This window comes from Pelecanus crispus, chromosome 4 (assembly GCF_030463565.1).
Source record: "Pelecanus crispus isolate bPelCri1 chromosome 4, bPelCri1.pri, whole genome shotgun sequence".
In the NCBI taxonomy this organism is placed as follows: domain Eukaryota; kingdom Metazoa; phylum Chordata; class Aves; order Pelecaniformes; family Pelecanidae; genus Pelecanus; species Pelecanus crispus.
In genome coordinates, this window is record NC_134646.1 from 79,586,621 (window position 1) to 79,599,581 (window position 12,961).

Genomic DNA, 12,961 nt, shown 5'->3' on the forward strand with positions numbered 1-12,961 from the left:
CTCCCAGCGTTGCCGAGTAAAAGGCCAGTAGGCAATGGGGATGAATCAAAATACAGAAAATTCCATGTAAACAAAAGATTTTTTTTTTTTTTAAATACCATAACTGCAGCCAAACACTGGAGCAGGTTTTCCTAGACAGGCTGGAATCTCCATCTTGGAGATAATCGAGAACAGTCTGGACATGGCCCTGAGCAACCTGCTCTAGCTGACCCTGCTTTGCAGGGAGGCTACTGGACTAGACTGTCTCCAGATGCCCTTCCTAACCTCAGCTATGCTGTGTTCCATGGACTCAGGACATACACTTCAGAAAATCCTATTCTCCTATCTGTTCCCCTCTTTAGCAATCAGGTAAACGTGGTATTTCCATGAGAAATTAATATCTTATTAAATCTGCTGCCAGCAGTTCCCCTGCCACACCTGCCAACAAAAGAAGCCAAAGAGCAGCTCTGAGAAGGTGCTCAAGTATTCTGTGCTTCTACAGCTCTCCTTTTGATCAGCTGTTTTTTAAAGCAGTTGCAGCCCAGCTAACCCTAAACGCTTGCCAATGAGCAGCCCCAATAAGAATATTTTCACAAGTGATCATCCCTGCTTTTCAGGTCTTCCATCTTTGGGGTCTTACTCCATATAGTTTACTAGTTCAGTTTAATAATTATTCACACTTCCAAAGATATGGACAAATTATCTAGTTTCCTGTCATCACTTGTTTATTAGTGTTATCATAGTTCTTTGCTGAAACAATGTTCACATTCACTCATTTTTAAATTGCCAGCTTTCACATTATATGCTCTCAGATGAGACTAGCACAATTCTTAACTGGTAGGCTTTAAAAAAAAAAAAAAAACCCACAAAAAAAGAAAAAAAAAACCAAAAAAAGAAAAAGATTCCACACTACTTTGCAGGAAGAATAGCTGGCAACCTTCTTGTCCTTGAGAATGGAGAAGGGATTGGAGTGGGGGGGAATATTCAAGTATTATTTTGCGCACTTAAATAGCTTTCTTAGATTCAGCTGAAGAAATCTATTTACTTCTGAGCTGAACTGTTGAAGAATGGCTGAAGCATTTCCACTCCTGCAGCAACCACAATTCAGCTATGGAAAAGGGATTTCCCTTTGCAGTTTTAAGCACTCCTTCACATGAAAGGCACTCTGTGGAACATACTGTAAGTGTAGAGCTATTACACAACTATTATCTAGTGATGTTGGCATGAGGAAGCTAGAGGGAGGAAACAGGAAGGATATAAATACAAGTTTACAATCTTTTATATCTTACTTACATCAGGGAAAATCACCAGTGTCCAGAGCTCTAAGAGAAACATCTGAGCTACTGTGTTGGTGGACAAAATTAAAAAAATAAAAACGATACCCATTCATTTCACATAATGTTTGAATAAACTGGAAATAAAACTCACAGAGGCTCAGTCCCACAGAAAGGCACCTGCCTCCTAACAAACAAAATGGGATTTGGTATCAACTTACTTTTGTAGACTTTAGCCTTAGTGTTCATTTCTCCCTGATGCTTTTTCACCTCCACCACTAAAATGTTTTGATATATGACTCATGGTTAAGAACAGTTAAGTGGATACATTCAAAAGATTTGAGCAGACAGTGTTCTCGCAGGTTTTTTTAAACAATGAAAAATGCTATTAAAGATTGCAGGAACAACCCAGAAGTTGAATGGGTGCTGAGAAGAATCAATAAACATCACCTTTGCTAGAAAATTAAGAGTTTCAGTGCAAGGGTGTCTCACCCTCTTACAATTTAGCTTCCCAACTTTACAAACAACATTCCATTCTCTTGTGTATATTTGTGTTAAGATTTTTCAGGGAAAAAGAATGCTCGTGGAAAGAAAAGAATTAGCCCAAAATATTCTCTACCTTTTAAATGGCTGGCACTTTGACAATTCATCTTAAGTCATAAGCAGCAAAACAAAAACTCACCGATCCTCACTGCCAGTAATTTTTCAGGAATGTAACAAGCAAAGCTGTGATAACAACGGGAATACAGCTAAAACACAGCCTTAAAATGATCTTCTTAACTTTAAATGCCTTCACATCGTTCTGGCTGTGGAAAGTGCTAGAGCGCTCTTTATGGCTATTTTAAAATTTAAGCCTGATGCTGTCAGCGTTGAAGTACTTCATGATGACAGAAAGAAGCCTTCATATGTAAAATGGGAATCAACACTTTATCCTTCTGCTTCTTGGACCTAATTAGAATGAAGCTAGGAGAGTGGAGAAGGAGGACATGCACAAGAAGAACATGGCTAGAAAGCCTGCAAAACAAACGCTGCAAAGAGCACACAGTACTCGGCATGCGAAAGTGCAGCATGATCTCAGCACAACAAAGTTTACTTTGCATAAACATCTTCTATAGATGAAGAAGCATTGATTCGCTGACACGAGAGATGTTTAAAATAAGCATTTTGCAAGAGAGATCCTTCTCCTAGCTCCCTTCCGCAGTTGTTGCTATTAATGTGGTAGACCTACTGTATATACAGCACAGGACTTCAAACAAAGGTTTGCATTGATTCCTATAAGCATCATCCTTCCAGTTCAACACTTATTAGAGGCGATGACCTTAGCGCTCAGCGCCGAGTCCTTCATTTGCTTTACAATACCTAGCTAACGCCAAAGACCAGCTATGCGGTCTTGGGAAACTACCACCCTTCAGACCGACTCGGTACCTTAGCCAGCCCTCCATGCTTTTACCAAACCGTAAGTATTTCTCTTCCTCGTCTCTACAGGCCTCCAGCCTTTCCCAGCGCGTTGGTCCCTTTTTATATTTACAGCTCATCTCCATCTTTGGGGGACCAAGAAGCCAGGGAACCATATTCTACCGCCACCTCCACTCCCTCCCCTTTAGCACGTCTCCTAACAACGCCACGTAGCTTCAGCCGGGCTGAGATTCGAGGCAGCCCCCGCTCCTCCCGAGCCACCCTGCACCCCCGAGCCCCCTCCCGCAGCCCGGCTCCGGCCGAGCCCCCTCCCCGCCTCACATCGCCCCCACCCCCGCAGCTTCGCCTTGCCACCAGCACCCCCCTGCTCCTCTCCTCCTCGGCCAGCCCCCCCAGCTCCCCACGACCCTTTTCGGTGTGCCCCCAGCCCGGCCCGGGGCCTCCCCCTTCACCTGGGGGCACGGAGGCGGCCGGGGAGCGCAGCATATTCCAGGCACGTCCCTCAGCCCGGCGGGGGGGAGGGGAGGGGGAGCAGCCCTACCGGCGGCAGCCGAGGCGTCAAGCGGAGGAAAACGGGGCCGGGCGGGCGGCTGCCTGCCTGGTGGGAATCGCTCCCTCCCCGCCCGCAGCCCCGGGGGCTCCTGAGGCGGGGAGCGGGAAGGAAGGGGGGGCCGCGGCGCCCGGCGGGCCAAGCCCTCATCTCCCCCCCCAGCGCTGCTCCGGCGGGACGCCAGCGGCTTCGGCCCGCTCCTCCGCGCCGGGGGAGGCTCGGCACCCACCTTGAGAGTGGGGTACTCCTGCACCTTCAAAGTCATTGAGAGCTGAGCAGCTGATTCCTGCACCGCCATCTTGGATTAGGCACCAACCTCCTCCCCGCTCCTCCTCCCCCCGCCCTCCCCCAGCCCGGACCGGAGGGAGCTACCTACAGCGCGCGCGGCATGACGGGCAGCACGGGCCTTCCCCCGCCCCATCCCTCATGGAGACGGCGCGAACCAACGCCGCCCGCCCCCGCCCGCGGCCCGCCCCCCCCCCTGCGGCCGCGTGGTACGCTCCGCGGGACGGTGGTGGCGGAAGAGCAACAGCGGGGCGAGAGGCGCCAGCCAATGAAGGCCGCGATTTCGCACGCTCCCTTCGTGCGCGTTGACACCGCCTTAGAGCTTGAGAAGCCGCGCCTGATTGGGCAGCGGCGTGGAAGTGGGCGGGGCCGCCTGGACGCACCGGCAAATCAAGTGGAATGACGGCATCGAGGTAGGCGGGATTTTGGGGCGTGATGGACATCCAGCCGCCCAGTCGCGATAGAGAGGGCTTTCCCATCGCCCAATCAGAATCTCCGCTAGAGCCCAGTAGGTGGGACCTAAAAGTAAATTTTGATGGTGACTTAAAACGGCCGTTTTAACACCCCCCGAGCTGTCCGGGAAGGGGAGGGGCGGGACGAGGGGCGGAGCCCGGGGAGGCGGTGCGGAGCGCGCTTTGATGAGCAGGGTCGCCAGCCAACGCTGTTGCGCCGCCCCGCTGACGGGCAGGGAGTTGAGCGAATGGGCGGCGCGCCTGGCGGAGGGCGGGCGGGGCGGTGGCGGCGGCCCGGCGTGTGGCTGTGTGTATATTGGCCGGGGCGGGGAGGGGGCCGCCCCTAGTAAGTTCCGTGGGGAGGAGAGAGTGAGTGAGAGTCAGTGAGGCGGAGGCGGCGGGAAGAGGTTTAAATAGCGGAGACAGCGTGAGTCCCCTTCCCCTCAGCTCCCTCTCCCCGGCGCCGGGCCGCCCTCCCGCGCTGCCCGCCGCTCTCCCTCAGCCGGGGCGGGCGGAGGCGCCCGGCGCCGCTCCCCTTCCCCAGCCCGCCGCGGAGCCGCCTGCCCTCGCCGCGGAGGTGCTGCTGCTGCTGCTCGTGTGGGGGGGAGGCGGCCCCGGGCCGCTTCCTCGCCGCGGAGGGGAGGCCGCGGCGGGGCCCCGCTCCCGGGCGGGCCGGCGCGAAGTTTCCCCGGTGAGGCGAGGCGCGGGGCGAGAGCAGCTCCCTCAGCAGCCGGGCCGGTCTCGCCTTCCCCGCGGGGGAGGAGGGTGGGGGGGGGGTGGCTGCCGTTCGGCCCTCCAGCAGCGTGCCCGGCCGGCGAGCAGCCTCTGCCGCCGGCCCAGCGCCCTCCGCCCCGGCCGGGCGGGCGGCGCAACCCTGCAGCTCCCCCGCGGCGGGGCCGCCAGCCCAGCCCCGCTGCCCCGGCCTCGCTGGGGAGCGCCCCCCGCCGCAAGTTCACAGAGTAGCGGTTTCCAACTTTTGGGGCTTTTTTTTTTTTTCCCTCCCCCGCAGCTGGTGGGGTTTGCGGGCTCCTGGCTGTGTGTGGAGGGAGCTGCGGGTCGCTGGCCGGCGGAACGCTGCGCTCCGGGGGCTTGCTTCTCTTGCTGACCTCTCTCCACGCCCCGAGAGCTGGCCACGGGAGTTGGTGGGCCCTAAGGTGAAAAGCACTGGTTTAAATGAGCAGTAATGCCTCTGCTGAGCGCACCTGAGTGTTTCCATATAAAAAAAGGGACCTGATCCTGCAGACTGCCTCTTACTTGTGTGTCTGAGGGGATGAAAACACTCTTGGAGTATTAATCCTCTGGCTGTTGATACCAAACCTACTTTCTTGACAATACGCAGAGGGCAGTGTCGTGAGTTCAGCCGTAACGCGTGCCCCCTTTCCGTACCCTACGTGAAGCTTCTCGCTGCGATTTGAGCGCCGTAGTGAGCGAGATGGAAGGCGCTTTGCCAGACCTTAAAGTTCTGAGGCCGGCAGTGTAACAGTAAGCAAGTGGAAATACACTGATCAGGAGCTATATGCGCAGTCATCTAAACTTTCTTCTGTTGTTTAAGTCGGTGGCAAAAGTTCTGTTTCTCAATGCAGATGCTTGCCCTTGGCGGCAGGTGTGTTTCAGGTGGTGCGCTCTTGTGGTTTGAGGCTTTAAAGAGACCCCAAAGCCTGTATCCATTAATAGTTGTGGTGGTTTTTGCTGTCTTTTCTAAACTTTGTGGTTATATTATTTCTGGTCTGCAGCAGACTGTAGAAAAAATAAACACAAATATTTCCAGGAAGGCAAAACACATTTAACTTTCACAGTTTGAAAGAGCAAGTCGTATTTAACAAGTGTGTTTCTCAGAGTATTTGGTAACGTTATTTATTTCCAATGTCCATAGGCCCTGTTGCACTGAAAGCATCTTCTATCCACCACAAAGGGCTGGTGGTAAATAAAAGAAAACGTGTGAAATCATGTAGTTGAGCGCTAGATTCTCTTCAGCTTTGGACTGCAAACTATTTACTTCTGTTTACTTTCAGCTGCCCTGGCATTCAGTCTGGTACTGACCATGATCAGCAAATGTATGTCTAAACATAGTTTGCCAAGCCCACACCAGGTGCAAAGCCTTTGTTTAAAAAGTATATTAGTAAAAACATTTGTGTTAGTTACACCTGGGATTAACATTCATGTCTAGACATGATCTTGGGGCCGGATTCTGCAAGAGGATTTGTGTAAGGAGGATTTTGACTCCATTAAGGCTCTGCGCAGGGAATGGTTCACCTGAGCTTGTCAAGCGGACGACTGAAAACTTAGCTCAGTTGTTGCTGTATTTACAAACGTAATTATGTGGCGTTGTAAATTCTTCTTGTTTTCCTGTCTGTCTTAAATATTCTGTAAGCTAGGATTTAGAGGGAAATTTGCTGTTCAATATTCCTTATCATTGATGTTACTGAACAGCTTGAACTTGGCATTCTTTAACTCCCTAGGCCTGTGACACTTATAAGGTCTGAAGAAGTGTGACTTTCCATGTAATTTACCAAGTCATACATGTATTTGTCCAAAAAACTTATTTGCAACAGTTTTTTTACATGTAATGCCTTAATGTTCCTTTCTGATAATACAGTAGCTAATTTAATGTAACACATATTCTATGGATACAGGTTATGTGCTCAGACTATATCCTTTAAACTGGAGAATTATTGGTGAAGGTTTGTCAGACATTAGTAGCCAAAGTTAAAGGGTTTTCTTTATGGAACAGATGGCCAAGCAACCATCATGTCAGAGAAAACAGCATGTATTCCCTGTATTCTTGGTTTAACACAAGAGGGAGCATGTCTAATCTTTAACCTTTAAATATTGCAACTTCAGAGAGGAAGCTTTAAGTGTTGAGTGTCAACTAATTTATGTTCTAGTCTCCATGTGCAAATATTGATACAACCTATGCATAATTCTGGCATGTTTTCAACTTTGGGTTGCAGCTGTTGATTTAGAATATGAATGTTGGTGTGATAAATGTGAAGATAAGAACTAAGCTACCGATCTTCTGAACTTGTTAAAATCTGTAGTTTCCTGCTGAATTTGACAAAATAGTTATAGTTATTGTTATTCCTGGATATGGTTATTCATATACAGAGGCTGTACTTTGTTTGTTAATAAATGTCTTCTGCTTAACCTACCATACAAAGTTATAAAGCCGAGGCTTAATTTACTTATATTTAGTTTAATTACCAACACAACTTTGCCTTTATGGTTCTTATAAATTCTACCGCTTTATTCTTAAATAGGAAATACAAATTTGAGTCTACTAAGAAGGTTTGTGTGCCATATCTTGTTTATTTTTCCTTGTCCCCTAGTGGTGTAAAAGGAAGAATACAAATCAGCTTCCATTTTGTATTTCTTGGCATTGTCCAGTTGAATCGTAATCTATTAATGTTCGTCCTCATTTAGTGTCTTATTAATGTGAATTAGCAATTAGTTAAAATTAAGCAGTGCCTACAGAATGCTCCAGACCTTTAGGAGAACCTTACTTGTTTGAAGGTATCTTAAAAGTATTTCCAATAGTCTTCTGCTTTGCTCCAGATTAATGATTAGAGGAAAGCATCTGTCTCCCTTTAAGCATTGCATGCAAAGTATGTATCTTTCAAAAACATAAATACTCTGTATGTTATTTAGTGGAGCAAAGCAGAGACCTACGTGCTCTGGTTCCATGTGCCCAGGAAAACTGCTGTGGACTGAGATTTTACTACGCTTGCTTCTCTTTCCTCTTTATGGACGTTGTAACCTCTGTGCCAGGCTGGCAGAAGTGAGTGTGTGTCAGCATCGTTTCTCATTTTAGCAGATGAGATTGGCATAAGCTGGTGATAGAAAGTCCTGTGTTGGATCGGGTGGGAGCGCAGGTTGCCCACTCAGAAGAACTCTGTTCCCCTGAGCAGGTGGGTGGTGACGGTACTGTCCATCTTATAAGGGAGAAGTAGAAGCCGTCACTGTATGCTTCTGGTGATTTACAATATTTATGAAATATTTAAGACCTTACTTTTAATGTGTGTTAATTTTTTCTTCTGAATAATGGGAGAAATTTTGGTATTTTTTTAGCAACTACTGTGCACAGCATTGACAGAATAAGGTGTTAATATCAAAGCAGCTTGTCCTTAAAATATGCCAGGCAGTGGTGTTTGTAAGACAGAAATGTGAGATGACCTGTACTAATATCAGATACCTTGAGACAGATAATTCAGTAAATGTTATGACTTTTAGAAGATAATGAGGATGATACGATTCCTACTGGGGAAATTGTTGCTTTACTGAGTTATTCACAGCAACTGAGCATTTTTAATGGATTGCTCCATTTCAAGGGATGCTGCTTGATTTTATATAATACATATGCAACAGTACTGCAGAGTCAGACATTCATAGAGAGCAGAGACACACCTTTCGATGAACAAGTGTTGATATACTGAGTTTTGTAAGGATCAAATGAGCTGCCTGTTGTTTTGGCTATTCCACAGCAGTCAAAAGGGGCAAAACTTGGGCTTTGGTTTTCTTGCCCAGCAGACTTAGGCTGTTGCACAATTTTTAGATTAAGTGCATATTTTTACTTTGAAAGAAAGAAAGTAATAATATGACTGTATAGTTCTTTTTTGGTATTGTAACTTTAAGCTTATAACTGAAGAGTGTATTAATGTATCTGGCTTATGTAAATAGGCTGGAGAAGTTGGTGGTTTTATTTTGGTATCTGAGAGGAAATTACCAAGAGTGTAAAAACCCAACAAACAAACAAAAGCCCCCACCAACAAAAAAACCCCAGCGATTAACAACAGCAGGAGAGATTGCCCTGATGTGCCACAGTTTAGGGCGTCGTTGTAAAGTAGTAATTGCAGATCAAAGGCTTTGTTTCCTTATTTTAGCATGATTATAAGGACACTTTCCTTATCAGGGGAAAATGTAGATGCACTCAGCAATTGAGGTTACAAAGTTGCCATAATGGATTAGAGTTGAGACCTCAGTAGAGGCCATTGTCTGTGCTGAATCAGCTGTGTGAGCAGACAATTTAATATCTCGGTTACTGATCTGGTACCTTTCAGGCAATGCATGGTGTAAAAGTTATTTAGAAATTACTCCATGTTTACGCAAACTGGTTTTCAGGTGTCAAAGTATTTATTAATTAGCTTTTTTTTAAAAAAAAGGGGGGGGGGCAAGATTCACAACGTGGATCAAATTCTTGTGAAATCTCATTTGAAAAAGAGGAGTTGTATTTGCATAAAAAATGGCATGTGGGACTTACTGAGCTGATAAAGTGCACAGACTCCTTGTAACTTTCTGAACGGTCTGAATGGGTGTTTTAAAATGCAAAGGGGAGGGGGCTTACCTGGGAGCAATTTTTTAGCCATGAGCAATTTTTGGTGTTTTGGCTCTCTGAGTTACAGCCCCCTGAAAAATGGGGGGGTTTGGAAAGAAAGTGCTGACACAGCCTTAACTACAGAGCAGTGCCCTGCGTGCTGCTGCAATAATTGTCCAGGCAGTGGTTTCTGCTTTCCTGCCATTGTGCTTTACGTTCCTTTAATTCGTTCCATTTTTAACTTTCTGAAAGTTTGATATTATTTAGAGCCCCCGGCGTGTGTGCAAAAGCCAGAGGAGTACGGTTGGCAGAGTAGCATGGACTTGTTAATCTCAGCCTGATCTTGTCAGTAACAGCAGAGCGGAGGGAGAGGAACTCCGGCTGGGGCAGCGCTCCAAAGGTTTGTCTGTTATTTTTATACCTAAATTACGTCTTAGCAGCAAACTATGCCGTCCGCGGAGCGTTGTTGGCGGTCGGCGGATCCCGAGCTTGCGGGTACGTGTGCGTTTAGCCGTGCTGTTTGTCTGCGAGAGGGGAGGCTTTGCCTCTCCGTGTCGGGGAGAGCGGGTGCGTGGTACGATCGGGGAGACGCTGAAGAAGAAGAAACCCTGTTGGTTCTCCATGCAAATGACCGCTTTGGTTGTAACAAAAGCCTTGATGTTGGGCTTGGAAAAATGATCTGACAGTGTAACAACCCCAGGCCACTTTCGCCATGTTTTTGTTTATTCATGTTTCATTCCGTTTTCCGTAGCTATCTCGCAGATGTTTCCAATTTCACTGCGTTTGGTGGGTTTTTTTTTTTTTAAGACCGTTGAGCCTTTTTGGAGTTAGCAAGAAAACGTGTAAAAGAATGTTAGCAAAACAGAGAGGTGGTGCAGATGTTTATACTTTAGTTCTTGTGTTGCGCCTGGCGATACTGGCAGAGGGATACAGTGCATATGAAGGAACGTAAGAAGCATCTGTTTTAACTACCGAGCTTGCAATTTCAAAATGTGCTCATTGCAACTTGAATATTAACATAAACAGATGAAGCCAGCACGTTCCCGGTACAATGTGGCTGGTCGAGAGCTCATTTGTTTGCTACTGTTTTTGGAGGAAAAAAAAAAAAAAATAAAAGGCGAGTAAGAGCAAGGGAAGGAATATCTGTGACACAACATGTATGCTCCTAGATAAACTCCTGCCATCTCGGAGTGCCTTTAAATATTTGAACAGCTTCTGTTAAGTCAAATAAAATTGGTTACCATGAGAAACAAAAAAGTCTAATAGAATAGTTGAGCACACTAATGAAAATCTGAATGTAAAATTGCTTCAGAATCATTCAAAGAATTGAATTAGACAGAAAATCTTTTTAATAGCAGTCATAGTAACACATTTAAACATTTTACCTTCTGAGATCTTGGAAAACAACACACACAGTACAAAAATAGCAGAGGTGGATGGTATGTTATCTTACAGTCGCATAAATTGAAATGTAATTGTCTACTAATGATATTAAAATCAGTCTGTTTGTAGGATTTAATGCTTGTTGAATGTATCGAGGCATACACAAATAAAATCTTAGATCTTAAAGGACAATGATTCAATGTCCGGAGCCAGTGGTTAAATCAGATGTGGTAACTATGGTGAGAGGTAAAGTTACTTAGCTTCTCACAGACCATGCATATGTGGATTTCTTTTTGTATAATGGAGATTAAGAAGAAAAGGATTAGAAAATCTAAAGAGAAATTTTGAGCAGGAGACCTGTAGCCTTGCTCTGGGAATTAACACTGAGGAGCCTTTTAGTACAGAGGCAGGGTGGAAGTAAACACTCTGTTGTAATGTATATTGATGATAATTCTAGAAAGGAATCTTTCTGGTTGGGAATATCAACAGCAGCTCACACATACAGGAATGAAATCAATCCTCTCCATATTAAAATAATCCTCCTACTCCAATGAAACAAAACCAGAACCCAGCATAGATTTTTACATTACCAAGTGACAGCAGCATAAGAGCAGGTAAAGTCTGATATTCTGAATTAACTCATTTTAGGTTCTTGCAGAATTAAGTGATATTGATTTATTTGGATTGCATAGCATTCCTATTTTTAAGCATGCCTATGATATGTATTTAGGATTTTTTTTTTTAACTTCAAAAATGGTGGTCATATGAAGTGGAAAATAAAATCAGAGCTTAGTGTTTCAGCTGGTAAATATTGGGGGAGTTTGAACTGCAGCCAGAGAGGCTTTGACCATGGTTTTCCTTGAGTTGAGAGGGTTCAGCGTTATGAGCTTTTCAGGGAAGAACTTCAGATTATGCTGATCTGCTCAGAGGGATATGGGAAGGATTGTCATGCTCGCACATAGAAGTCGTATGTTCCGAGAGAACCACCAGAGATGCTAATTAATGATTAGCTATTTGGAATACTTAGGAAACAGAAAGGGGAGAGGTCAGGTTTAATTTCCAGTATAGAGGGACCATTTTCCTGTAATAGTGAAAAGTACATTCACTATTACAATGCAGAGACATCTTGGGGCTACGAGGTATGTTCAGCTTTCTAGTAATAGAGGTTAAAACCTACTAGGGTTTTGGCAATGTGTTAGAAACATCTTTAATAAAATACTTCAAAGTTTTGAGCTTCCCCTCCTCCCTGCCCAACATAGTGGCTGAAAGCACTTGTCTTATGAGAAGTCCACAGGGGAACTCGTAGTTCAGCATAGTCCAGACACTTGGTGTTAAAACTTTTAAGGTGTTTATGGATTTGCTAGGAAACACTTTTAGCTTTTTGTGGGTCATAATCCCACACTTTCCTTTCTCCAGTGTTCTAAGAGTGTGTTACCAGATACCTGTTTAGGAGACTGCGTTCGCTACTACGGTGCAATAGTGTGGGTTAAACCTGTGAGTGGAATGTACGCTTTTGGACTGCAGGCAAAATCATAAATAATAGACCCAACAGCAATGTAATTCACATTCGTTACAAATTGTTTTCACAACAGAAATGATCAACCCATAATTTATTGATTTTTGTATTTAAAGTGTGATTTCTTGAAACGTATTAAAAACTCACTAATTGTATTCTGCCCTAATAGGGAGGAAGAGAAGGAAAAGGAACTCCATTGCTGCTGTTAGTGGACAATATTTTGCTTTTTTTACTATTGTTGGAGTTGACATTTGAATGGAATGGTACATTGTTATTGTATTAATAATGGATTATGATTTCAGATGAAAATTTCTGTTTATACAAAGATTGCTATTTTAGATTGAAGCAGAAAGCTTCCATCAACTAGAGCAAAATTCAGATATAGCTATTGATGCGTGACAATTCACTTCATTTTCAATGTATTTTGAAATTGTTTTATCATCCTTCTTTGTTAGGATGTACTATATTTAAGAGTGATATATCTGATATTTCAGGCACAGGATGCTGTACAGCCTAATGGATAGGACAGTTGAATCAGAGCAAACAGTGTCTTCCTTGCTTTGCTGTTGGATTAGGGCAAGTCAGCTCACCTTTCTGTTTTCCATCTATGGAAGGAGTATAATGGTAATTCCTTTTTAAAGTACTTCAGTATCAACTGATGAAATTTCAAGACAAGCAATATTTTTGTCTTGTAGCAGTACACGTGACCAATAGATGGTGGATACTCACATAATATTTGCAACAAAAGTCATTAAGTGTTAAAAAAATTAAAACATTACTAATTCAATAATAAAGTGT

At 45.0% G+C, this 12,961-nt stretch overlaps 2 protein-coding genes across 10 annotated transcripts in view; one reads left to right on the forward strand and one right to left on the reverse strand.

Annotated features, from left to right (window-relative positions):
• MAEA (macrophage erythroblast attacher, E3 ubiquitin ligase) overlaps positions 1–3,626 on the reverse strand; it is a 56,257-nt gene extending 52,631 nt beyond the window's left edge. For 5 of the 6 annotated variants that reach the window (XM_075708843.1, XM_075708842.1, XM_075708839.1 and 2 more), the window contains exon 1: positions 3,449–3,523. In XM_075708843.1, coding sequence (XP_075564958.1) covers positions 3,449–3,517 — 69 coding nt within the window. In that variant the 5' untranslated portion in view covers positions 3,518–3,523. Of the gene's footprint in view, positions 1–3,448; positions 3,524–3,595 lie in introns of those variants that run through there. The other variant, XM_075708840.1, reaches the window with a different exon arrangement.
• A 728-nt stretch (positions 3,627–4,354) lies between these two features.
• Positions 4,355–12,961, forward strand: part of CTBP1 (C-terminal binding protein 1) — a 253,569-nt gene continuing 244,962 nt past the window's right edge. For 3 of the 4 annotated variants that reach the window (XM_075709145.1, XM_075709147.1, XM_075709152.1), the window contains exon 1: positions 4,355–4,383. The gene's annotated coding sequence lies outside the window, so the exon portion shown is untranslated. Of the gene's footprint in view, positions 4,384–9,633; positions 9,665–12,961 lie in introns of those variants that run through there. The other variant, XM_075709146.1, reaches the window with a different exon arrangement.